The 24949-nt window shown below is 55.6% G+C and overlaps 5 protein-coding genes across 5 annotated transcripts; 2 read left to right on the forward strand and 3 right to left on the reverse strand.

Moving 5' to 3' along the window:
- Window positions 1-218: 218 nt before the first annotated feature.
- CkaCkLH20_06522 (30S ribosomal protein S7) lies at window positions 219-1591 on the reverse strand (the record flags this gene model as incomplete). The annotated part of the gene is made up of 3 exons (XM_038889239.1): window positions 219-665; window positions 730-1122; window positions 1352-1591. The coding sequence occupies 3 exons, from the start codon at window positions 1589-1591 to the stop codon at window positions 219-221; spliced, it is 1080 nt and encodes a 359-aa protein (XP_038745537.1).
- A 2931-nt stretch (window positions 1592-4522) lies between these two features.
- Window positions 4523-4973, reverse strand: CkaCkLH20_06523 (uncharacterized protein; the record flags this gene model as incomplete). The annotated part of the gene is made up of 3 exons (XM_038889240.1): window positions 4523-4698; window positions 4768-4827; window positions 4883-4973. The coding sequence occupies 3 exons, from the start codon at window positions 4971-4973 to the stop codon at window positions 4523-4525; spliced, it is 327 nt and encodes a 108-aa protein (XP_038745538.1).
- Window positions 4974-13198: 8225 nt separating this feature from the next.
- CkaCkLH20_06524 (2-nitropropane dioxygenase family) lies at window positions 13199-14402 on the forward strand (the record flags this gene model as incomplete). Its single annotated transcript, XM_038889241.1, has 3 exons — window positions 13199-13241; window positions 13389-14200; window positions 14265-14402. 3 exons carry the CDS (start codon window positions 13199-13201, stop codon window positions 14400-14402), a joined length of 993 nt encoding a protein of 330 aa, XP_038745539.1.
- A 1167-nt stretch (window positions 14403-15569) lies between these two features.
- On the forward strand, window positions 15570-16931 carry CkaCkLH20_06525 (acetyl-CoA acetyltransferase; the record flags this gene model as incomplete). Its single annotated transcript, XM_038889242.1, has 3 exons — window positions 15570-15641; window positions 15706-16067; window positions 16133-16931. 3 exons carry the CDS (start codon window positions 15570-15572, stop codon window positions 16929-16931), a joined length of 1233 nt encoding a protein of 410 aa, XP_038745540.1.
- Window positions 16932-22220: 5289 nt separating this feature from the next.
- On the reverse strand, window positions 22221-24584 carry CkaCkLH20_06526 (uncharacterized protein; the record flags this gene model as incomplete). Its single annotated transcript, XM_038889243.1, has 2 exons — window positions 22221-22344; window positions 22396-24584. The coding sequence occupies 2 exons, from the start codon at window positions 24582-24584 to the stop codon at window positions 22221-22223; spliced, it is 2313 nt and encodes a 770-aa protein (XP_038745541.1).
- Window positions 24585-24949: the final 365 nt, after the last annotated feature.

The raw sequence follows: 24949 nt of genomic DNA on the forward strand, positions 1-24949 counted from the left end.
AACAACTTATAGGTTCAATCGTGATCCATTTCGATTATCGCGTGATCGCAAAGCCCCCTTCATCTCACCAAGAGCAAGCCACTCCGCTCTCTCACTCATTCACAGAAGGCTCCTGTCGAGCTCTCTCGCATTGGTTGAGTTTGATATAGTACAATATACAGCTTTACCACAACACTTTTCCCCCCATCGCCTCGCCTCGCTCACTCGCTCACTCGCCCTTATTTGCCCTGCTTCACGGGCTTGACGCCCAGGTTGGCACGCGTGGCCGTGCCGAGCTTGTGCAGCACCAGCCGCTTGTCCCACACGGGCGACCTGCCCTCGACGACGGCGACGATCTCCTCGGCCAGCCGGTGCGCGAACTGCGTCCGGCCGGACCCCTTGGAGGGCTTCTTGTTGACCACGTCCAGCACCCACTGGAAGGCCATGCGCCGCCTCTGGCGCACCGCCAGGGGCGCGGGCAGCTCGAGCGGCCGGCCACCGCCGGCGCCGCCGGGGATGCGGCGGATCTTGACGAGCGGCGCCACCGAGTCCACGGCCAGCGTCATGTATAGCACCGGGTTGAGCGGGAGGTGGGCCGGCGGCGGGGCGCCGGGGAGGAGCGGGAATCGCGGGTTGATGATCGGGGGAGGGGATGTGCGGAGGAAGTTGAGGACCATGGCCATGTTCTGTCCCTCTGTTAGCAATTCCACTCGGTTCTTGAAAAGAAGCATCATCTGAAGTAAAACGTACCCTTTGCGCCAGACTCTTCTTGCCGTCCCGCATCATCAGGTTGGTCAACTGGTCGAGCACGGGGTGATACCGGGACTTGAGGTGGCTGTGCGGCGGGAGGGGCAGCGAGGGCAGCGGGAACTTGTGTCCCCTGTTTCCTCCTCCCGAGATTTCCATCTGCCCAAAGGGATCCTGCAGCTCGGCGACGACGCCGCCGGCGGCCATGATCTCGAGTTGGCGGATGGGGTCGCCGTTCGCGGGCGTCGGGGGGATGACGCCTTCTTCGTAGTACGCCTCTTCCTGGGCCTCGGTCAGGCCGCCCTCGGGTCTCTCTGCTGCGGCCGCGTCGATGAGCATGTCTTTCGCGGCGTCGGCGTCTTCTTGTGTCCAAGCCTCGGTCTCGCCCTCGCCCGTCTGTAGTTGCCCGTTAGCATTCTGTTTCCATATCCACGGTTTTCCTCTCATCGGAGTCAAAGTGAATGTGCGATGGGCTAGTTCAGAGTTGCACAAAAGTGCTTTGTTCGGTCGTCATATAGCAGGGTCTTAAGCTGCCTCTGAAACACGGACCAATGTTTCTCATCATGTTGTCGTCTGTTGCCCAATTGGGCGATATCCGAGGAAATAATGACAGTATGAACCGTACCTGATTTCTCGCCGCCGCCGCATTCTGTGCCTTAGCAGCCGCCGCCGCAGCACGCTCCGCCTCGGAAGCGGCCCCGAGTTTCCTGATCGCCGGAATCTCACCAGCACCGGCCTCGTCCGCGTATCCTCTTCTCGTCGTGGCCCAGGCCAAGGGTTCCCGTCTCGAGGCCGCCGCCGCCACGGGCCGCGACCGCAGCGCGAGCGCCCGGCATGCTGTGCGGAGGCTCGGCCGCAGAGACATGGCTGCTCTGTGTCTTTCTCTCTCTTTCGAACTGCCGAGCAGGGGAGAGGGCCGTCGGACGACCAATTGAGGTGGGTGGAGGGGGGTGGGAAAGTCGACGGTCGTCGGGATCGTGGGTTTTTGGTATCGCAGCGAGTTCCGTGTTCACGAAAATTATTGATTCGCGCGGGATTTGCCGCTCCACTCGTCCAAGGACGTTGCACGGACCAATTCGATTGGGACGGGCCTGGGCTGCCCGGGGGTCGACAGCTCTGTCCGGATGAAAGGTATTTCCTTTCGCCGACAAGAGCTGGAGCTTGGGCCATCAGGTCCCCGCCGTCCCCCCGGCCCCGGTCGAATCGGGACGGGCCCGTGCCGCGCACCGAACGACCTCCACCTCTACATTACCTAAGCCACATTCCGTAGTCCGTCACCCGCCGTCGCTGCAATCCGTTTTATCTTCATCACACCCCCGACGCCGGAAACCCCTCCTCCATGAAAGTGGCTTGCAGAGAGAGAGACACCACGCCTGTCACAAGACAGATGATTCCTCTCTCCCTAGAAGCCGCCCACGATCCGCTCAGTTCTCATCCGAAATACCCTCACAGAAGACGCCATCAGCATCTGCCACATGTCTTATCCCTTCCCCTCCCCCCGCTTCTCCTTCTCCCTTGGGTTCGACGGGCTCGTCACTTGCATGTGCTGTCTCGTTGACACGCGCATGTTGCATGTGTAAGGAGACGCAGAAAAGACAGCCGCCGTGCCAAACACAACTCACGCCTGAAGGACCGGACCAGAAACCAGATTATCCCCGATCTCGTCAAAACAACGCCCCTCGCCATCGACCTATCTCAATCCCCAATCCCGCCCACATTCTACACACTTTCTCGTCACAGTCGCACCACAAACCACAACCAAGACAGAAACCCCTCCTGCCCGGCCCCCCCTCCCCCTCCACATGCACAAAATCCTCACCGGGGAAGTCCTCCTCGGTCCCTCACTCGCTCGACCCGAAAACCCCTCTCGCTGCATCTTGACCGAATAGGCCAGAGACATTTTTCACCGAGGAGGAGGAGGGGGGGTTTCATCGGCGTGATCAACCGCTGCTGCTGCCACGCCTGCAGCGGGTTCAATGTGGTGCAGACACACACACTTTCTCCTGCAGGTGATGATGGGTAAATCAGCCGCCAAATTTGTCCCAGAACCTCCAAAGATTCCCGTGCACTCTCGTTGACCTGTAACGTTTCCCTTATCTCGACTCACAATATGCTACCATGTCTTTCCCCCGTCTCGAAAGCCGAGGAGATACTCCCCGGATTATCATTTCCATCTGACACTACCTTACCTCACCTCAGGCTGAAGTAGGTAAGGTAGTCAGGCTAGCAGCTGATTCAGCTCAGCAGCGCCTTTCTTTCGCGCCCGCGCTGGGTAGTGGGTACCGTACCTACCTAGGCACCTTAAGATAATAATTTAGGTCGGGCTGGATTCGCCTGCTGCAGCGACTTGGACGGGCTGGGGACGGGGGGCAGGGGGCGTGGGATCTGCCGCCGTCCCGTTGTTAGCAGACATCCCTAGCTCCCCGTATTTTTTCTTCTTTCCTTAATTCTGCTCTCGCCCTCGAAGCCAGGGGTGTGTGTCTCTTCCTCTCTCTCACTGCGCCGACACCACTTCCACCTCCTGCATTGGTGATAGGCACCGCCGAAGAAGATGTCATCGTGGGGGAAAAGTCAGCCAGGGAAAGAAAAAGTCCAAAAAAATGTGGTGAAGCTTCCAACGTTCATCCCGCCCTGCCATGCCAATCGCCACGCCCCCTCAATTCCCCTGCCTTCTGGTTGTCCAGCCCGCATCGGATAGGGCCTACCGTTCGTGTGAAGCGGCTGATGGGTGCCTCTGTTAGTCAAAAGCTTCGATGATTGTTCTACGATAACGGGCGGGATGAGAAGGAAAGTGAGTCGAGGGGTTTGATGCAGATGCGAGTCGCATTGGGAAGAAGTGGGGAGAGCATCACCAGTTCGACCTGCACGAGAAGAAGAGGAAGAAGAAGAAACCATGTCCCATCCCGTTAGTCCTAACATCTCTCTCGTAGAATTTGCGAAAAAGGGCAACAAGCCATGCTTGGATCGACGCGAATCTGTTCTAGCTTTCCGAATTCCCGCCCACTCTTATCCCTTGTCCCTTTCCATGGTTGCTTTTTCCCTTTCATAACGCCGCTTCGAAGAGGGGGGAAAAAAGAACAATTTTCTTTTCCAAATTGCAACATACAAATTACTTTAGCAAGGGCAGCCTCATAGCGCCCTCTGTAGTATCCCCGTTTCCCCCCTCCCAAAAAACAAAAAAAACTTGCCCTAGTGACCGTCGACTGTCTGCCGGTCTTGTTTCGCCAAGGTCCTGTCTCGTGTCGGAGTTTCTTCTCCAATTCCCTGGTCCAAAAAAGAGAGAAAAAAAAAGATGGCAAAAGAAAAATAAAGCTCATCTCATGGAGCTTGATGATGATGCAAAAGGGAACAGAGCCTTGTGCACCAGCCACGAACCCCCCCCCCCTTGATTTGGCCTGGTCGGAATTGCGCCGTTTCTCTTGCCCAGCCAGCTCAACACCAGTCGGTATTGTTGTCCCCGCGTTCAGAGTATACCAATCTGGAACCTTTCGTAGAAATGTAGTATCAGTTGTTGTGCGCCGATATCCATGGTGGTCCCTCCCCCACCTTCTGCCGTGTGGCAATGGCCGTTGTCTCCCAATCCCAACTCCAGGTGTATTCGTACAAGTAGACAGTCGAATAAAAAGGATCAGGAAAGCAGCAAAATCATAGTGTCGCAGAGTAAAAAAAGGACCAGAGTTTCGATGTGCGGCGCTGGACGGAGATGCTTCGCTCGCTGTGATGTCGTTCGCTGTGTGCCAAATGGTTCGGTGTTTCGTTTTCGCACGCCTTCTTGCCCATTGTATGCCGCTGTCGCTTACCAGCTGCCCCTGCTGTTGGCGGGTGAGCTGGGGTTCGATCCGGTGAGGTAGTTCAGGGCCATTTCGGCCGCGTCTTCTTTCGCATTGTTGAGGTTCTTGCCGTCGTACCAGAATCGTGCGGAGAGGGTGCGTCCGTGGACGGTGACTCGACTGGACCAAGCCGTACGGCCGCCTGTGACGAGGTTCAACAGTTAGTTACACCGGTGTGAACACGGCGGGGTTCTTGAGCATCGAAGCTTACCACGTCGATCAGAAACGATCTGGAATACCGGGGGGAGGATGTTTGCCTCGCGGCATGCGTCTGCCAGCCATTGTTTAGCTTCATTATTCTGCGGTGGGATGTGGTGGCGTCAAACCTTCAAGACGCTCCTGCCAGGTTCCCGCTTGACTGTTGTACGAGGAGGCAGACATGGTGGCGGTGGACGAGTAGGACGTGTTGGAGTACATGTAGTGCAATGTTGAAGGGACAATTGGGAAGCTTGTTGAGGGTATTCGTATGTCGCGGTGATTGAGGGCTTTGGAGTGTGTGGTGGTCGGTTGGTACGGTGGATATCTCGAGGGAATATATGGCGAGACTCGGAAGTTCTTATACTCGGATCAGGTAGGCCGTGATACGAATGGGGATATTCCCATTGGGGTGGAAAGATTGTGATGTGGCAGGACAAGATTAGCTAGATGATGTCCTGAGAGGCAAGGAATTGTTTGCACAACAAATGGTAGACGACGGGGACGACGGAAAGGGATCAGTTGGGCTGGTACCCTACGGCATGCTGCATCTTGGGATGGGTGAGGTGGGAGGAGAAAAGGAAAGGAAGAGGAGAGAAAACGGGCATGATCCAAAGAAGTAACGACACAACATCGCATCCCAACGCCGTTTGGGTTTGGTACGGCAGGACCGCGTCTTGACCTGCGTCGTTTCTTTTTTTTTTCTCTTCTTCCATGCCCTGGTACTTGTCTCTGATGAGCGGCGCCGGCGGCGGACAGGAGGAGGAGGAGAGAGGGGTGTGCCACTTGGGTGTGAGTGCTTCGTTCGTCTGATGCCGACGTGGGGAGTGTGGTACCGTGCTGGGCCGGCAGAACGTCGTGATAAACTTGTGTTTTTAGCGTCATAATTTTTGGTTATTCTTCTCTGTGCCCTCCTCGTCGTCCTAGGAAATTTCCCTCTCGTTTCTTTTTTTTCACACCCCTGGCAGACAAATCCTAGCTGTCGAGCCCCCGCGTGGTCAACCGGTACATGGGTGCCGACGTCCATGGGTTGATGAACAAGCAGCTGGGAAACATGGGCTTGGAGACTTGAGACATGATGGGATAGCTCCAATGTCATAGGTAAGGTGAATACCTCTGGAGCCTCTGGAGGGAGACGGGAAATGGCCGGAGCAGCTGATTGGGGATTGACTTTGCTAGGCTCCCTTACCCGGCTGCCCGGGGGGGTCCAAGGCCAAACAAAGCTGGCGTGGAGTGCCGACCCGTCGGGGTGGAAGAGGGAAATGATTGGGGAGCTTCAAGCCGCAAAGACCAGGGCCCATACATGAGAAGACCGGGGGGAGGGTGTGGATGGACTGACGAAGGGCGGCGAAGAGAACGACTGAAGCCAAAGGACAAACGGTGGGCAAAGGCACGGTGCAATCCGACCAGGGTAAGACTGGAATCTCGAACCGAGAAAGGGAGAGGAAACGAAGGTTACGGATAGCGGATGGCGGATGCATACAGCCTGAGCCTGGACGTACGGGCATGGAGCCTCTGTATGTACGGAGTAGAGGGATTCGTACAATGTATCAATCTGTAGGGATGTGCTGTGAGTGAGGTATCTATCTGTGTACCGAGATACAGATACCGTGATTGACGTGCTACATGGTACCCTGACTTTCGTGGAGAGAAGCTCGCAGTGACAGGGAGAGGCAGAGAGAGAGATTGGGAGACCTCGCAGTGAAGAAGCTGGCGAATGAAAGAGCGTGTGCATGTACAGAAAGGGAGTGAAAATAGGAAAAGCAACGAGGCTGGACAGGAAGGGCTGGGAGGGATGGGCTGCGATGGCACCGCGACCACGCAGTCAACGCTTCAACCAAACCCATGCTAATCGAAGCCAGGGCTTGTGTGTCATGGCACTTAGTCGGTCGGTAGAGTACATAGGTATCCGTAAGGCAAGGAAGATCAGGTACGGACGTTAGGATGCAAGTGGTATTATTTGCAGGCAAGGTGAGGTGAGGTCACGTAGGGCAGGGTCTGGACAACAAGAGCGAGGTAAGGTGGCCCTGCTATTGACATCAGACCAAAAGCTAAGAGCAATTGGGCAATGGAGCTAGGAAGGAAAAGGGCGAACAGCTCTGGGCATCGAAGAGTGAGCACCGAGCACCGGGCAGCAGAGCAGCTGAAGATGAGAGCAGCTGTGAGCTCTGGCTCTGGCTCTGGCTCTGGCTGCGGTCTCTGATCTCGGGGCTAGCAACGCCAGGGCCTCTGAGCGGCGGCATCAACTCCGCCAGCCGGTGAAGCGAAACGGGCCGGGGTGGTATGCTAAGTAGCTGGTGGTTGGGCAGGGTGATACCTCTCCGTGGTGTTGCCCCCATAAATATGGCAGTTGAAGGAAACTCGGTCAAGAAGATTTGGGCCTCATCGAGACCATCTTTACAAAGATGGCAGATGGACTGACGTTGAAGTATGCCACTGTTGTACAGGGTAAAGCGCAGAAAAAGGGCCATCGAGCCACGTCGATTCGATGCGATGCGATGCGGCAGGGCAGGGCAGGGCAGGACAAGGCGGGGGACATGACACTCCGATACAGAGGCAAGTCATGTCGGATATGTGCCACCGTACTGAAGCGGTTTAGAGCATGAGGGGAGGGGATAGGGAAAGGGGGTGGGATCGGGCAGCACTCGCTCCTCATCGTCATTTGGGGGTGGGGTGAGGCAGAAGATCAGGGCAGAGCAGAGCAGGCCAAGGCTCTGAATGGCATGGGAAGATGACGAGGTACTTGATGGCATCATGAAGAGCGGCAGCGCATGCGGCATGGCCAGACCACATGTGCTGATGATGCTGCTGCTGACGCTGCGGGTTGTGATGATGGTAATGGTGCTGGTGCTGGTGCTGATGATAATGATGCTTGCTGATGCTGATGCCTGAACAAACCATGAAATCGTGTGGGAAAAAGCCGCAACATCGGTAGTTGTTGAGGGCAAAGAGGTGTACCATGTAGTAGATGTCAGCTGTGCTATTATGCTGCAGTTGTGCTAGTGCGGGTTCGACTGCTTAAACTTCAGCCATATCGCAATGGACGTCAACGTTTTTTGCGTCCAAGGCAAGGGCCGGCAAAGTCTCTTTTTTTTGCAAGGGATCCGTTCCGTGGGCAAAGGTACGTGCGGCTGCTTGGTTTAGCTGGTCTCAGAGACAGCCTCACTGCTTTAGGATAAGAGCAGCATATCAGGGACTCAGAGGGCTGGACCATTCGTCGAAAGTTGCCGTTCGTCTCCTTGGTGCTTGGAGGACGAAGGACGGGATCGTCGAGACTGACAGGCGGCGGCCGGGTTGTGCGAATGCAGCTAAGAGGTGCGGAAAGGTATAGAGATACAGCCGTTCGTTCATATCAAGGCACGCTACTGCGTTTCTCGAGGTGAGGCATGGTGTAATTCGTACATACTACGGAGTACGTATGTACGAACACGCTCCCGCTCCGCTACAGCCCGCATGCTGCTCCGTGGACCGACCGTGGGCCGCACCGCGCTGCTCTGCTACTGCGTACTGCGTACTGCTCCTGCAACTGCTAGGTAGACTTACAGCTGCAGCTCGCAGCGGCCGTCCAAGTTGGTCCGCGGTGTGGCATTGTTGGTGGCCTTGGTGGCCTTTGAAGGCCTGCTGTTGGCATCGGGGATGAGAAGAGCCCCAGCCGGAGGGTCCCTGGCCTCTTGGTCTGCGAGGCTAAGGAGCCGTCATGCTTCCCCGAAACGAAGGCAGCATGGAAAGGGGGGGTTGCTGGAACCGGGAAGCCGGGGAACTGTACGGCGTCGGATTTGGTTGGTGTCGGTGTTGCTGCCGCTGTGTTGCTGGCGTTAGTATTGGTAGGTAATTATCGGGACTTCGGACGGTTGGAAATGGAAATGGAAGAGGGAAATGGAAGAGAAAGAGAAGAACTTTACCCCGGCTGTCCAGGCCCTGTAATGAAGACCTTGTCCATGTTCATGACCAGTTCCAGTTCCAGTGGTGCTGTGAGGGCTGGAAATGGAGTTCCAAGTGGAGCGACGAAGAAAAGCCCTGGTCGATAAGCCATTTTTTCTTCCATTCCCTCTGAGCTTTGCCATCATCGTCTGGGCCTCTCCACTACCGCAAGCTAACATGCCCTCAGCTCGGAGAGTCCGTACACATGGAAGCGAAGCTTTGCTGGAGGCTTGATCTCCTCGTATTAGTGTCGATTGGCTTTTTTGGCTTGCTTGCACTTGTCTTGCGTGGAGTTCAGCTTCATCGTCTTCACCGTCTTTTTGTGCCCGTTAAAGTTTTACTTTGGAAGATAGACATGATGGAGGCATGCAATTCTGCGGTGAGGGCGTCGTTAGACTTCGGGTCCGGAAGACCCTCCGTTATCGCCCGCGAATGTGGAAGGCTCCATGCGATGTGACCAACGATGCGGTGAGTGTTTTTGCAAAAAAGTCGTTGACGTGATGAGGTTATCATCAGCAAGGGGCATGGTGCACTTGCTGCTCTGGGCGCCCGTTGACAACGAACGAAACGACCGAACGGGTTGGAGAATGCGGTGCATGGCAGGGTCACGTTTGCTTCGGACGGCAGCAGCAGTGCGCTCCCGTCCAGCTAAGGCAAGGTAGCTGCTAAATCTGAAGAAGAAGAAACGAACGAGGACCCGTGATCGTCGTCTTCTTCCTTCCTCGGCCTCAGGAGGTGCTCAGGTGGCAGCAACAGCAGCAGCAGCTACAACAACTCAAGACAAGGGCCAGGGTTTCTTCCTTCTCAACTTGCAATGCCAGTCCTTGCTTCAAGGGCGAAGTTTCTGGCCCTACCTACCCATCTACCCCGGTCTCTGAACTCAAATCCCCTTCCTCGTTCCTGATCTTCGTCACCGCTTGCACTCAAATGCGACCTCACATCCATCTTTGCTTTTCTCTGCCGGGATGACTCTGGGGGACGCACCGGGACTTCGGCGGGTGACTGACAGGCGCAATTTCAACGACAACTCTGCGACTTGGACTTGCAAAGATGACCGCCGACTTGGATTAACAATTGCCATAAAACCTCTTGCCGTCAACGACACACCTTTTTCCCAGCTCGGCTGCACCGATCCGCCCCAATGCCTGCTCACGGATCGACGTTAGCCTTTGGCAGAACCCTGGCTACGAACACTGACTGGGCGCTGGTCCCAGAGCCAGGTTGAGAGCGTGGTCGGAGTTCAGGCGAGTAACGAAACAAGGGTTCGTTTGGTGGATTGGCGTTCATGACCAGCCCGTCGGGATCAGTTCCAACATCCCCCGGACCTACCATGTTCACTTCCTCCTTTTGCACCTTCAAAGTACACTACGGATACGCAGGCGAAGCAGTTCCCCTGTATTGACGCAGACAAAGTACTCCGGAGATCCTTCCAACATAGACACTCCGACGTATCCCTAACAACGGCCCTATCTGAGACCAATGTTCGCACCAATGTCAACGCTGGGCCTTGCGTCGGAGCTTTGGACGATTGCCATCCGTGTAAGTCCATTGGAGACTGACTACCTTAATACCACAGCGACAACAATATCAGAGGAGTGAAGGAAGAACAGTTAACCATCCAGTGTCTATCTTACCGTGGGAACTACAAGTTGACGACTCCGATTTAATCTGCCGTTTCTGCCGTTCTTCTCTGCTTCTACGCTAAACGTTGACGGGGTTGTGTGATCAAGCGTCCGGCAGGAACCCGACGCCTTAGACCGTTTTTTCTCTGCCAGTCTCGCACCCTGCTGTCTTGGAGATTTGCCTCGAGTTGCATAGAGACCTGTATCTCGACCAGGTGACACATTGGCAGCGGAGCCAACGGGAAACGGAGTATTATGTCGGTTGTTTCGGTGTCGAGATACGAATGACTTTGGCTTCCTTGCCTACGACCAAGTCGCGGTTTTTCTTTTTCTGCTGCGATACTTCCACCCGGCACGGACGGGCTCCTACCAGCACACATTGCATCAAGACGACCACAGAAACACATCCCTTCGAGAATTCGATACCCAACGTCTAGACGGAGAAGTCATTTCTGCAGGATTCTGCGTGTCTCGGCGGAGGCTGCATACCCGTACATCCCCGTACATCCCCGAGTTGTCGACCAGCATCATCGAGAGTCGCATTTCAGTGCAGGATCGAGACTGGAAAGTGGACGGCGCCAGATGAGAGCCTGACAGATGCTGCATGTTGTCAGGGTCGAGACAAGCAACGCCATTCATTCCATCGGCCTCGCGCTGTTGCGTTGCTTGTCAATCCTGCGAGGCGCCGCCAACGCAGCAACGGCAACTAGACCACTTTGGATGCGAATGCAGCAAGCCGGCGTCAAATGTACGTCTTCCGCCTGTCTCACCAGACCCTGCCAGGACTGCAGACGGGCAGCCATATTAAGACATCCGGAGCAAGGATAACACAACTCTACACAGCAAAGCTGCCGCGCAACTCATCCGCACCTTTTCGAACAAGCTACGTGTCGGGATCAGAAGAAACATGTTCCTTGGCCCTGTTTGCCACTTCACCTATCCTGTAGCGGCTGGCTACAGCCCTGCTTTGGGACCACGTGGAGTTGTTCTTCTGCTTCTATGCATGCCATCGCCCGCACGACTGCCAGCGAGTTGATGCTCGTACGCGATCGTCCTCGCATAGTCTGTGAGTCCCAAGACAAGCAGGATTCAGGTACATGAGGATATGCGAGGGACCATGCTAAGATTAGGGAAGCGAGGCTCGGGCTCGCTGTGTCTGAAGACCTGATGCGTTGTCCCCAGCTGGGCTGGTAGTGAGTCCGACTATGGAACAAGTCTCGTCGATGACCTCATAGCCAGAGCATGAAGACCAAGGTAGGCAGAGTCCTGAACATGTCTTGTAAAGGCCGATCACGACACGACGTGAGGACGCTGTGGTCCGAAGCTCGCACGCCGTCGATGCTGCAAGATGCCCAGGGCAAAGTCCATCGTCTCAGGGACATACATCGAAAGATCAGCAACTGACCGCCAGGGGCGATTTCGGGGATGCAGTTGCCAAGGCTCAATTGAGATGACGAGGAAGACGTTGTGCAGCGGGAAAAAGCAAGAAACAGCCCCATAGTGGTTGTATCGATGGCGAACATCTTCCGGGCATTGGCATGACCTGCAGCAGGACCCAGCCATCAGAGGCCGTGAGGCCCAACGACAATGGCGCGGGTGGAGATGGAAGGGTTCCAAGGAGGGAGGGCTTCGGCTTCTCAATGTGGACGGATGCATAAGAGCATGCAGTTATTGCAGCTCGCCAGGTCAATTGCCAAATGCGGGCGCAGCTCATTTGCGAGCGGATGGAGGCCCGAAAGTAGTCTGTATCTTGTTGGAAATCTCCGCTCCCGCTGCGGCGGGCCTCCCGTGTATGACGGACATGTCGGGCTCCAGTTCATGTTGGCCGCTCCAGGGTTACACTTGGGCTTCTATTCAGGGCGCGCTCCGTCTCTCCGTCGTGTGGCCCACAACGGACCGCCGATGGCCGGACCCGCGTTGCGGCGTCGAGGTCGGACGTGACAGGGACAGTGAGGTGGTCTTGTGGGTGAATACGAGGCGCGGAAGAACTCATGATCAAGTGCCAGTGCCAGATGACGTCCCTTGACGTCGGATCCGCGTCGCGCAACGTGAATGCTGTGGCACCAAAAGCCTCAAAGAGCCGCCAGATTGAAGACAGATGAGGCGATGGGCAACAGCAGGGACACCCAATCGACCTCGCCTCGACGACCAACTGGCAGTCGGGTATCAACAAACCCGGGGGTGGGTAGAGGGTGTGGTGGAAGAAAGTCGGTTGAAGTTGGCTGGTGATGGAGGGGAGCACAACGTCAGCACTGACACGATCGCAGCACAATCGAGGGTGTCGAGGCAGCGAGACAGAGAGAACCGGTGTAATCTGCGTTGCATCCGTGGCTGTGAAGAGTCTTTTTGTGCGACATTGTTCCGGACACCATCTGTCGTTCTCTGTCAGAAAGGTGTGGCAGGCAAAGTAGAGTATGCTGTATGCAACTGGGAGGTCGAAGGTCTGGAGACCGCGGAAAGAACCTTCAACATACGGAAACAGTGCCGTGGGCGGAATGCTGGAAATGGTGTCATGTGAGTTCGTAGACAATAACGTTCGATGCTTCCCCAGGGCAGTCAACGACAAGGAAAAGATGATGTCTAATCGGAAAATGGCCTGGCACCTGGGGGGACGCGGGGGAAATGGTGGAGGCCGAGTTACCTCGGTACCCCACAAGCTACCGACCGGGGCTGGGCGTCGTCCTCGCTCGTTCAGGGCCGATCCGAGTCAGCTAGACTGCCGTCAGAATGGCTGCGCCTTCTGGTCATATTGCACTTGTTTTAATCTGCCATCTACACCACTTTTGTTTAGACGTATCTTAGAGATTTTGTTGCCTCTTTGCCCGCGTCGTTCCTAGAGCCGTTCGTTCGCGTCACACAGAAATTTATAGACACCAGAGAATTTGCCCAACGCCAAACGCCAACATGCCTTTCGACACGGAGCTGACCAGACGGTTGGGTATCAAAGGTACGTCAAGATGAAGCGAGAAGAAGGAGGCAAGATGCAGCGTCATGTCACCATGCGTCAAGACCACTTGGATGAGAAGCCGTCTCGCTTTCGCGCCCTACCTTACGTTAGCCCAAGAAATACTGACACGACCACCTCCCCTCGCAGTGCCCATCGTCCAGGGCGGCATGCAGCACGTCGGCACAGCCGACCTCGCCTCGGCCGTGTCCAACGCGGGCGCGCTGGGCATCATCACCGCCCTCATCTTCCCGACCCCCGAAGAGCTGCGCAAAGAGATCCGCCGCTGCAAGACGCTCACCAACTACCCCTTCGCCGTCAACATCACGCTCCTCCCGGCCCTCGTGCCCCCGGACTACGGCGCCTACGCCCAGGTCGTCATCGACGAGGGCATCCGCATCGTCGAGACGGCCGGCAACTCGCCCGGCCCCGTCATCAAGCAGCTCAAGGCGGCCGGCGTCACCATCCTGCACAAGTGCACCACGATCCGCCACGCGCAGAGCGCCGTCAAGCTGGGCGTCGACTTCCTGAGCATCGACGGCTTCGAGTGCGCCGGCCACGTCGGCGAGTCCGACATCACCAACTTCATCCTCCTCTCGCGCGCGCGGCAGTCGCTCAAGGTGCCCTTCATCGCCAGCGGCGGGTTCGCCGACGGCCAGGGCCTCGCGGCGGCGCTGTGCCTGGGCGCGTGCGGGATCAACATGGGCACGCGCTTCATGTGCACGCTCGAGGCGCCGATCCACCACAAGATCAAGGAGGAGATCGTCAAGGCGTCCGAGACGGACACGGCGCTGCTGCTGAGGCGGTGGAGGAACACGACGCGGCTGTACCGGAACAAGGTCACGGAGGAGGCGCTCAAGGTCGAGCAGGAGAGCACGTCGGGCGAGTTCTCGGAGATTGCGCCCCTCGTCAGCGGGAAGCGCGGGAAGGAGGTTTTCGTCACCGGTGATCCCGACTACGGCGTGAGTCTCTTTTCTACGAACATCGTGTTTTTTGAGACAGTAATGCTAACGCGCGACACGACAGGTTTGGACGGCTGGTCAGGTCATTGGCTTGATCCACGACATCCCCTCGGTCAAGGACCTGGTGCCCAGGATAGAGAAGGAGGCAGAGGCAGCGCTGAAGGAGAGGCTGTCTCTCATCAAGCCGGCGGCGAAGCTTTAGAAAGCCGCGTTGTATATTGGACACGGAGCGATGTTATAGAGATATGTAGAACGATTTGTGCTATACTCATCACGATTTTCTTTTCTGGAATTTTTGAAAACGACGTCATGTCTGCTCAAGCCTCGCTCTGCAGCCACATCTACTCTGCTGAAGTCAATGGGACATTCCATCCATCGGCAGTGTCCGGGGCAACGTGGCCATGCCATTGGTGGTTGGCCGGTTTGCTTGCATGGTTGACTCGCGGTGCATCTTCACATGGGAAAGATGAAAAAACACGGGGTAAAAACCCCATACACGGATCTGACAATCCTCAAAGCCAAGTCAACACGTGTCCCGCTGCGTGACAGCAGCAGACAGTGCACCCACGGCCTTCCGCCATGATTATAATTCGAGTCCGGAGGGTTGGTAAAGTCAAGTCTCCCAAAATTGCATCCCGTGACGGTCAGAAAAAAATAAAAAAAAAGGCAACTTGGAGATCAGCTGCAGCTTGTGACGCAGAACCATTCCTTCAGCGAACCTCTGCAGGCTTTGTCCAATGGCGGCCTTTTCCCCCGCAAAAAACAAGCCCGAGACGTACGGGGGAGGCGGAGGACGGTGGAGCTGCCCGCTGTTGCAGCGCCCGTGGAAACTGGAAACCCACTGGAAGGCTGCAGACGGTGGCATGTGAAAGCTTCCGGGTTGCTTTAGCGCACCTCAGCTCGGGGTGTGGTCTCCACTTCGAGTTTCGCACCAATGCGGTGTGGCCTCTGGAATGCCTCGGTCGAAGTCGTGGTCGAGTTTCCCCCAGCTGACATCAGCGACACGGCCCCCAGCCAACCCGCTATTTCTCGAACTGCCATCGCGGCTCTCACTTCCTTTGTCAGTTGGTTCCGTTTCTCAACATCCGAGGCTCATCTGTCATTCTTAGGTGTACACTAGGTAGATCCGATCCCGTCCCACAGACAATCTCGCCGCGGCTGTGATAATCCTTTTCCCATCTCTTTACATACCTTTTTATCTATCTCAAGAGTACCTCTCATCTTCCATCCCAAACTTCCATATCTCTTTGTTTTAATTCCTTCCCCAGACCTTACAGCTTCAAATCACAAAATGGGTGGTGAGTAGCTAGCTGTACCACGGAATCCTCCTCCCAATGCTGATCATGTTTACCCAACAGCTCTCGAGAGATTGACTCAGCTCGGTGGCCAGTTCACCAGCGGCAACAACAAGGAGAAGATCCTCCAGAAGAACGCCGACGATGTAAGGAACACCCGAGACCCCTAATCTCCTCTGAAGCCACATCTAACGCGTATCTCTCCAACAGGTCGTCGTCACCGCAGCCCTCCGAACGGCCTTCACGAAAGGTGGCAAGGGCGGCTTCAAGGACACCCAGGCCGCCGACCTCATGACCGGCGCCTTCAAGGCCCTCCTCGAGCGTTCCAAGATCGACCCCGCCCTCGTCGAGGACATCGCCGTCGGCACCGTCCTGGCCCCCGGCGGTGGTGCCACCGAGATGCGCGCCGCCGCCCTCGTCGCCGGCTTCCCTGAGACCACCGCCGTCCGCACCCTCAACCGCCAGTGCTCCTCCGGTCTGCAGGCCTGCGTTGACGTCATCAACCAGATCAAGACCGGCATGATTGAGGTTGGTATTGGCGCCGGCGTCGAGAGCATGTCCACGCAATACGGGTAAGACTCTCTTTCCAAAGTCTCACATGTTTGCCGTTCAGTATGCTAACGCAGCTCTCACACAGCCCCGCCGCCGTCTCCGAATTCTCCGAGCTCCTCGAGAACTTCCCCCAGGCCGCCAACTGCAAGGTCCCCATGGGTGTTCTGTCCGAGGACATGGCCCGCGACCTCGGCATCGCCCGCACCAAGCAGGACGCCTTCGCCGCCTCCTCCTACGCCAAGGCCGCCAAGGCCCAGGCCGAGGGCCTCTTCGACCAGGAGATCGCCCCGCTCAAGGTCAAGTTCGAGGACCCCAAGTCCGGCGAGACCAAGGAGATCACCGTCGCAAAGGACGACGGCGTCCGCGCCGGCGTCACCGCCGAGTCCCTCGGCAAGATCAAGCCCGCCTTCGCCAAGGACGGCAGCATCCACGCCGGTAACGCTTCTCAGGTCTCGGACGGCGCTGCCGCCGTGCTCTTCATGAAGCGCTCCACCGCCGAGCGCCTCGGCCAGCCTATCCTCGGCAAGTTCGTCTCTGCCGCCATCGTCGGTCTCCCGCCCCTGTTGATGGGCCAGGGTCCCGCCAAGGCCATCCCCAAGGCCAACGCTCTCGCCGGCATCGCCACTGAGGACGTCGACATCTACGAGATCAACGAGGCCTTTGCCTCTCAGTGCTTGTGGAGCGCGGAGCAGCTCGGCATCCCGTTCGACAAGGTCAACCCCAAGGGTGGTGCGATTGCCTTCGGCCATCCCCTGGGCTGCACCGGCGCGAGACAGGTGTCCACCCTGCTGTACGAGCTCAAGCGGACGGGCAAGAAGATTGGCAACACGTCCATGTGTATCGGTACCGGTATGGGCATGAGCGCCGTCTGGGTTGCCGAGTAAGTCTGTCGGCGTTGGGTACTGGATTGGGTAAACTTGTATTTTAGTTCTAGCATTGGGCTTGGTTGTACATCAACAGAATGGTTCTGGATTTGTTCATGAATACAATGGTCTATGACGTTCATTCATTACCAAGTTATGCCTACGTGATGAAGGCATTGCCTTAGGTGTCCTCGGATTGAAAAGTCTTCACACATAATCTCCTTGAATCAAGGCAAGCCATGACCAACTCATCCACCCAAACCCACCACCATAAAATTTCTTCTTCACGACCCGAGTCAACGCTCGAGCCCGTAATGAAAAAAGTAGAAAAAAAGGCACGCCTGTCAGACGTCCATCGACACCCACCCCGCCCGCGCGCCCAAGGGCAAGACCGCAGACGGGGACGAGATCATCACCGCTCTCTATACAGCCCCCCGACCACGAAGGCCAGGATGACCGCCCTCCTCGCGGAGGGGTCGAGAGCAACCAGGGAGTTCTTCACTCTAGGGTGTCGAGGATATCACTCATCAACCAGGGTGGAATCTGTGGCTCCTTTAGGGAACCTAGAGTAGGTCGAATACTATAGAAATGATTCTCCTGTTGGTGGAAGTGGTTAGCGTTTGTTGGTCGTGGTGGCGGCGCGGGCGCGGAGGCTCGTAGTAGGGGGTAAAACGTACTGAAGTATTGTCGACATGAAGAAGAAAAAGAGAAAAGGAGTGAAAGCTGCGCGCGGCGGACGAGATTTTATACCTGCTTCGAAGGGGTCCCGGCGTTCAGGGCTTGGTGGGGCTTGCGGCTGCTTTTTTTTCGGCGGGACCCACAGGAGCTTTGGGGATGGGAAAGTGAGAAGCAGATTTTTTCGCGATGGGAGGGAAGGTGGGGCTGCTGGTTGTTGAGGCCCAGACTGTGGAAAAGGAAGGCGTGACCTTGAGAGAATGGAGAGTGGTTGAGAAAGCTCGCGCGATTGCGATACTGCGATACTCCGGCGTAAGACTGCCGACTTCGATGCCCGGAGGATGAGATCGGAGCCGGGACTGGAAGCTCACGGGGTAATGCAACGCGGAGCTGATCCGTCGCGCCTCAACCTTTATAAGCGTTGTAAGTGTTCGGCCTGATATGAAGGTTCGGTGGTGTAGTTGGTTATCACGTCAGTCTAACACACTGAAGGTCTCCGGTTCAAGTCCGGGCCGAATCATTTTTTGTATTTTTACCGAATATCTCAGCTGGGCTGCCTTCGTTTAAGAAGGAGAGGGTCCTGGAGGTATTGCGGGACGTATCTCATGCTGCGTGCTGTTTTGGGGATTCCAGAGAGGCTTCTGGTTCTGGGCTTCTCTGAAGGTTATGACAGCACGATGTTGGAGTTGATATTGAACGCCTAGCACTCAGAGGACAACAGAATCTTTTGATGCCGTTGAAGAATCTTGAGGTTAAGCTTGTGAGCTTGGTTTCTTTTGCTTACATGACTTTTCTCTTATGACTTTGTACCCTCCATTGGTTCGTACGTGGCCCCGGCCAACTAACTGCTCGTCGAGCCTGGACGTCTTTATAATACAACTTTCAATACTCCGAAGTATCTCTCTTCTCATCGCGAGCGGTGGCATTCGTTGGTGATTTTGTGGCAGTGGCAATTGCATTGGTAGAGGCTGCCAAGAATAAGACCGCGTAACCAGCACGCCGCCATCTTCTTCTTTTGCGTTATCCTGAGATCTAGGAGGTTGACTGGCAGCTTGCTTACATCCGTCAAGCTGGACCCCTCTTCGATGCGCGAGATTACGTCGTTGACCCCAATCATTCGGGAGGATGGGATGCGTGAAATCGCGTCTTGTACATCCACTTTGGCGCCCTGGTTTCTCGTCGGCATCGTCCCCCGATTATTCCCCGCGAAGTTTCGCTCTTATAATCTCGATCAGGGGCTCAAGTAGAATGAACGATTGTAGACGTTTCTTGACTGCGCGATTCGTGACGCGAGGGAGATATGAATGACGACCAGCTTGGCTTGGGGTCGTAGTCGCCCGTCTTGATGCATGTTGCATCCATGGCTCTCAGTCAAGTTGACGATAAGTCTAACGGGGAAGACTTGTTGAATATATAGATAATGTCCAAGGTTTCGAAAGCTTTGAGAGGAAGTAGAATAAGGCCGGGGTCGATAAGCTCAGATAATAGTCAAAAGACGGATCATCGGTGCAGGTCTTGCCTCAGCTAGTTATATAGCTTGCCTCACGCGAGATTGAGAAGTCAAGCAAGGAGCCAACACCATGCGAGCTGTTGTATGGCGGTCTCTTCAGGGGCTCTGGTTCTCAATCTGCTCATTTCGATCTTATAAAGCCGTTACCGCTTTTTACAATACCCCAACTGCAACATGTGTGTCTGTTTTGCTCATCTCCTACGACATCCTCTCGTTATTCAACGCTGATAATCTACAAGAGACGGGGACAGAAAAAGACGACATCAAGATGCCCTTAGTGAATATCAAACTTCGTCATACGCTTAGGGAGGGATGTACATGGCTACCCATAACTCATCCTGCTGCTGCTGTTGTAGTTCTCAGCCTTGTTCTGCTACCCAAAGAGCTAGGAGGTTTGAGGCTCTGTCAAGTTTCATCTTGGTATAGACTATCTGGGGATGTTTAAATACACATCAGCAATTACTACCTGCGCTGCTGCCACACCTGCCTCTACGTCATGAACTTCTGCAAGACGACTTGGCTTTACGGTGTGATGATTTCCTGCTGTGGATATATAGAATCGGAGGTCAAGCGTTGGAATTTCTGCTCTGAAAGACAGCCCAATGGGTCCTGCTCTCTTCTCTGTGGAGCGAAAGTGATGATTTGGATGCGAGTGATCATTGGCAAGTTGGCAACGCCGTTGAACGCGCGTGACGGCAGTTGAGTCTTAACTTACAGAAATCTGTTTCCGTTTCTGTTTATTCCTTGAGAATAAGCTAGCAAAGATGATGGCTAAGGGAGACGCCAACTACCAACTACATGTTATGAGCAGCATGATCCCAATAGAAACACCAGGAAGTCATGCAGAGGCAGCAAGCTACCCACAATACCCGCTAGCAACATCATGAATCATTGCGCAGTTTCAAAGCGTCAAGGAAGCCAGCATCGACTTTTATATGATACGTAGGTTTCCTGGCCTGGCGGAGGAGCCTTGCATCACACAGAATAAACCTTCAATAAAATCTGCCACAAACTGGGCTGGAGTTCTAGCATTGTGTTGTTTTCAATCATGATGAAGACAGCCGCTGCACTAAGGGCTCGGCCAGACATAACAACCAAGGGATCTGGTGACTTCATGCCCATGACATGTATATCTAAACCTAGAAGAGTATCAACCGATATCTGTAAAAGAGACTTAGTCCAACAGAGCGGTAATACACCAACTCTCCAGCGAGCTCTTCCAAGTCCAAAGTAAGCGTACGGTGTTGACGTATGGCGAGTAACTTGATCACTCCCATGAAAGCCGCGAAGCAGAAGCAGACTTATCTGTCAATGGCGTCCCTCGTCCTCCGCTGATTTGCTGATGATACGTCAACGACTTGAAAGAGCGATAGGGTTGGTGGTTTTACGTCGACAAGAAACGTTGAGTACAACCCCTTGGTCGTATCTTATACCACTTGAATGGAAGAATGAGGATCTGAAAGCCAGGATCGCCCGCGTGCGCGAATTTCAAGGCTGTTGAATATCAGGAGAAGCCCATCGATACTTTCTATTATAATACGAGGCGAAAGCCGTCGCAAAGCTAGGGAGACATTCATCACAAAGCCATCTCGGCCATCGTTCCATTGCTAGACTTATTGTGTCTTATTTAAACATGAAACCTATTCCCATCAACCCAGAAACAACGCCAGAAAGGACTACAGAGCCAACCTTACAGCGGATCCTGGGCGACCTGACCCACTCTCGTGATGTTGTACCCAACTTCAGACTCGACGATGTCCACGTTCTGGCGTCGATGGCTCCTGGGTGTTTCTTGGGGTTCACTTCAATCTCGTATTCCCAAAATATAAGCAAGAAAAGACGACCAGAAGAGACGGAGAGCGCTTCTATCGATATGATGCCAGAACCCGCGAAGAATTTCGAGATGGCGCTTCCCAAGCGGGAACAGTCTGTCAGACATCGACACAAATGTGACCTGAATAGGGGAAGATTGGTGGAAAGGCTCCAAGTTGCATGACACTTATTGTCTGGTCCGGCTTTTGGATGTAGTATATATATGTGCTGATGAACGGAGAAGGGGGGGGGTCCGCCCGGGCCAGGGAAGACACATACGCGATGGCATCATCGAGAACCTCATCTCTGGCTGCTTCTGTATATAGCAGATATGAATATGAAAGAGGCGTGAGAGCCGTACCGTCAGCCGCAAGATCGATGGAGCAGCCGCGACTCCTCATTCCGAAGACGAGCAAATCCATCATCGTTGCAAGACCTAATGTAGAACACCAAGTCCAAAGACGTATCCCCAGATCTTGCCTGGGACTCATGTCCAGGCAGCAATGACCGGGAACGATCTGGTTGGGATGGGTGGACACAAACCAGGGGCTTCCAGACCTCTTCAAAATGGAAGTCCTCCGGTTGCGTGCGAGGCTCGACATGAACATTTCCCAAGCAAATCTCGGCGTGTTTTCGCCATTGAATATCCCACGTCTTTGAGACAGTCTGAACCCTTCAACGTCAAACCAACGCTGTTGACGTCAATAAGAAACGTCTCATGCTGCATGTCACCAGGAGGACACCACAAGATGTTTATGAACTTTCTATTAAGGAGATACCTTCCTGCTCACTCTCCTCATAACCACCGTCTGCCTGATTGCCTGAAGAAACGAGTACCGTTCTGTGTGGGGGTATTGGTGCCATCGCCAGCGAGCGAAGCCAGGCAACTCGCGCGACTCAAACATAAACCGTAAAACGCCTTCCTGGAACCATAGTGCGAGGTTGCAAACGACGCATCCCAACGAGCCCTTCCTGGGGATAAGAGAGCCGGCCTCACACAGGAGAGCCGCCAATCTTCCTGCCCACGATGTGGCAAAGAAGTCTAACCATACATGCCGGCCGCAGGGGACAATGCTTAGACAGATCAAGCAAACATCTGCCGTGGTGACGAAGCATGTCGTAGAAATCCCTTTGGCGTTAAAAATGCAGTCGATAGTGCCGCCTCATTCCAAATAACTTTTCCCAATCCGTGTTGAGCAGTGACTTCGTGAGCGTCGTGTGAAGACTCACTGGTCGAAATGATGCCGGTAACAAGGGTATGTTGACATAAAAAATCATGCTCATGACGTTGCGTGATAGCCGAAGGAACCAATTTAAGCCTTGGTCTCCTCAGCCTTCTTCTCACCCTCCTCGTTACCACCCTGGGCCTTGATGTACTCCTCGTAGACGCCAAGGGCCTCGTCGACCTTGGCCTTGAGAGAGGCCTCGTCCTCAATACTGCAGTATGTTAGTGTCAACTTCACGTACTTTGGCAATTCAGGTACTTACAGGTTAACGAGCTCACCATTCTCCATCTCGAGAAGCATACCAGTGATCTTGCCGGCAAGCTCAGGCTGCATGGCCTGGATCTTGGGGAAGATGACCTCACCGAGGATCTGCTTCTGCTGGCCGGGGTTGCCGGCGGCAGCGCCAAGCTGCTGCTGAAGGAGGCTGGAGCTGTTGAGGTCCTGGGCGGGAGCAGCGCCGCGGCCGCCCTGGGGGAAGGGAGGAGCGTTCTGCTGCTGGTTCTGGTTGTTGTTGCGGGGGCCGTTGGGGTTGGCACCGCGGCCGGCGCCGGGCTGGGAACCGCCCTGGCGGGCGTTGGGAGGGAAGCCGGGCATACCGGGGCCGGGCATGCCAGCCATGGGGGGAGCGGGACCGCGGCCGCCCTGGGGACCACCGCGACCACCAGCGTTCATGGTAGCCTGCTGAACCTGCTGGATGGCAGCGAGGAACTGAGGGTTACCAGCCTGGGGGAAAGGAGCGCCAGGAGGGAACTGGCCGGGCATGCCGTAGACGGGAGGCATCTGCTGGGGAACGCCACGACCGCCCTGCTGAGGGTAACCTCCGGGGAACTGGCCAGGACGACCTCCCTGGACGGGGGGCATGGCCATGCCGGGCTGGGGGTAGGGCATGCCACGGCCACCCTGGGGGAAGACGGGCTGCTGACCAGCGGCGTAGAAGACAGGCTGCTGCATGTACTGTTGGGGCATGCCAGCGGCGGCGGCCGCCTGTTGCATGCGCAATTGGTTTCTAGCCTGGATGCTAGCCTCGAGCTGGCTCTTGCGGACATCCTTGCGCTGTGCGAGGGCGACGTAGAGGGGCTTGCCGTGGACCATGCGCTGGTTCATCTCGGCGACGGCCTTGGTAGCATCGTCGGGGTTGCTGAAGCAGACGAAACCGAAGCCCTTGCTCTTACCGTGGAGCTTCTTGTCCGACTTCTTCTTCTCCTTCTCACCCTCCTTGTCCTCGGACTTCTCCTCCTCCTCCTCCTCCTTCTTAACCTCGGGCTCCTTCTCCTCAGAGGAGCCTTCCTCGTCCTCCTTACCCTCAGTGGGAGTGTCGCGCATGACCTTGGCGGAAGTGATGGGGCCGAAGTCGGCGAAAAGCTGGCGCAGCTTCTCGTCATCGACCTCGTCGTCGAGGTTCTTGATGTACAGGTTGACACCCTGGTACTTGTTGGCCTTCTCCATGCGAGCAGCTTCGTAAGACTTGCGCAATTCCTCCTCGCGCTCGTGCTTCTTCTGGGCTCGGCCAACGTACAAGTCCTGTCCGCGGAAGTCCTTGCCGTTCAGGTCGTCGACGGCCTTGGAGGCAGCCTCGTGTGTGGTGAAGTTGACGAAACCGAAACCACGGCTCTTACCCTCCTGGTCACGGGCGAGAGAAGAAGAGGTAACGTCGCCAAACTTCTCAAAGAGCTCACGGAACTCGTCGTCAGAGACCTCGTTGTTGATGTTCTTGACGTAGACGTTGGTGAAGTTGGCCTTCATCTCCTCGAACTTGCTCTGGCGGTCCTTCTTGGGGATGTGGTGACCGACGTAGACCTTCTTCTCGTTGAGGAGCATGCCGTTAACGTGCTTGATGGCCTGAGAAGCAGCCTCATCGGTCTCGTAGTGAACGAAACCGTAGCCCTTGGAGTTGCCGTTCTCGTCCTGGGCGACCTTGCAGCTCAAGATGTTACCGAAGGCGGCGAAGGTGTCGTGGAGAGCCTTGTTGTCAATGGCGACATCGAGGTTCTTGATGAAGACGTTGCCCTGGCCGGTCTTGCGGAGGGCGGGGTCGCGCTGAGACCACATGATGCGGCAAGGGCGGCCCTTGATGAGGGTGTAGTTGAGCTCCTCGAGAGCCTTCTCGCCGTCGGCGGTGGTGTTGTAGTTCACATAGGCGTATCCAAGCGAGCGGCGAGTAACGGCGTCACGGCAGACACGGATAGAAGCCACAGAGCCGATCTGGGAGAAGAGCTCGAAAAGCATGGCCTCGGTGACGGAGGGGTCGAGTTCGCCAACGTAGAGGGAGGCGGAGGCCTGAGGGTGGGGGGCAGCAGAGCTAGGAGTAGGGCCGGCGTCGGCGCCCTCGGTTTGGGAAGCCTCAACATTGGTGTTGATGGCAGGGGCGTTCTTGGAGTCAGCGCCGTTGAGCGAGGTGTTGCCCAAGTCGTTGGCGAGCTGGTCGACAGCGTTGTTCGTAGCGGCGGCCATTGTGTTGGAATTGGACACGAGGAATGATACTGCGACAGGCCCACGGATTAGACAACAGGCTATGTGACGATCGCAAATAACAACGGGGCGCGAAGGCAAGACAGTAACGGCGCGAGGCGCTCCTGTCGGTGAATGTGGATATGAGGAGGGGAAGGATGAAGAGAAAAGCACCTACCAGGTCAAGAAATCTGACTATCGGTCGTGTGACGGGACCGTGACGGTGTGGAGGATAAGGGTATTGGGAGAGGCGGAGGGGAGCCTTTCTCGTCGAATGAGGTTATTCGGATGTGTGACGTTTGACCGACACACAAGAGGCACACTGGAAGCTTGATTGGCAGGCAGGTGCGCGAATGGCTGAGGCTGAG

This window comes from Colletotrichum karsti, assembly GCF_011947395.1.
Source record: "Colletotrichum karsti strain CkLH20 chromosome Unknown Scaffold19, whole genome shotgun sequence".
In the NCBI taxonomy this organism is placed as follows: Eukaryota; Fungi; Ascomycota; class Sordariomycetes; order Glomerellales; family Glomerellaceae; genus Colletotrichum; species Colletotrichum karsti.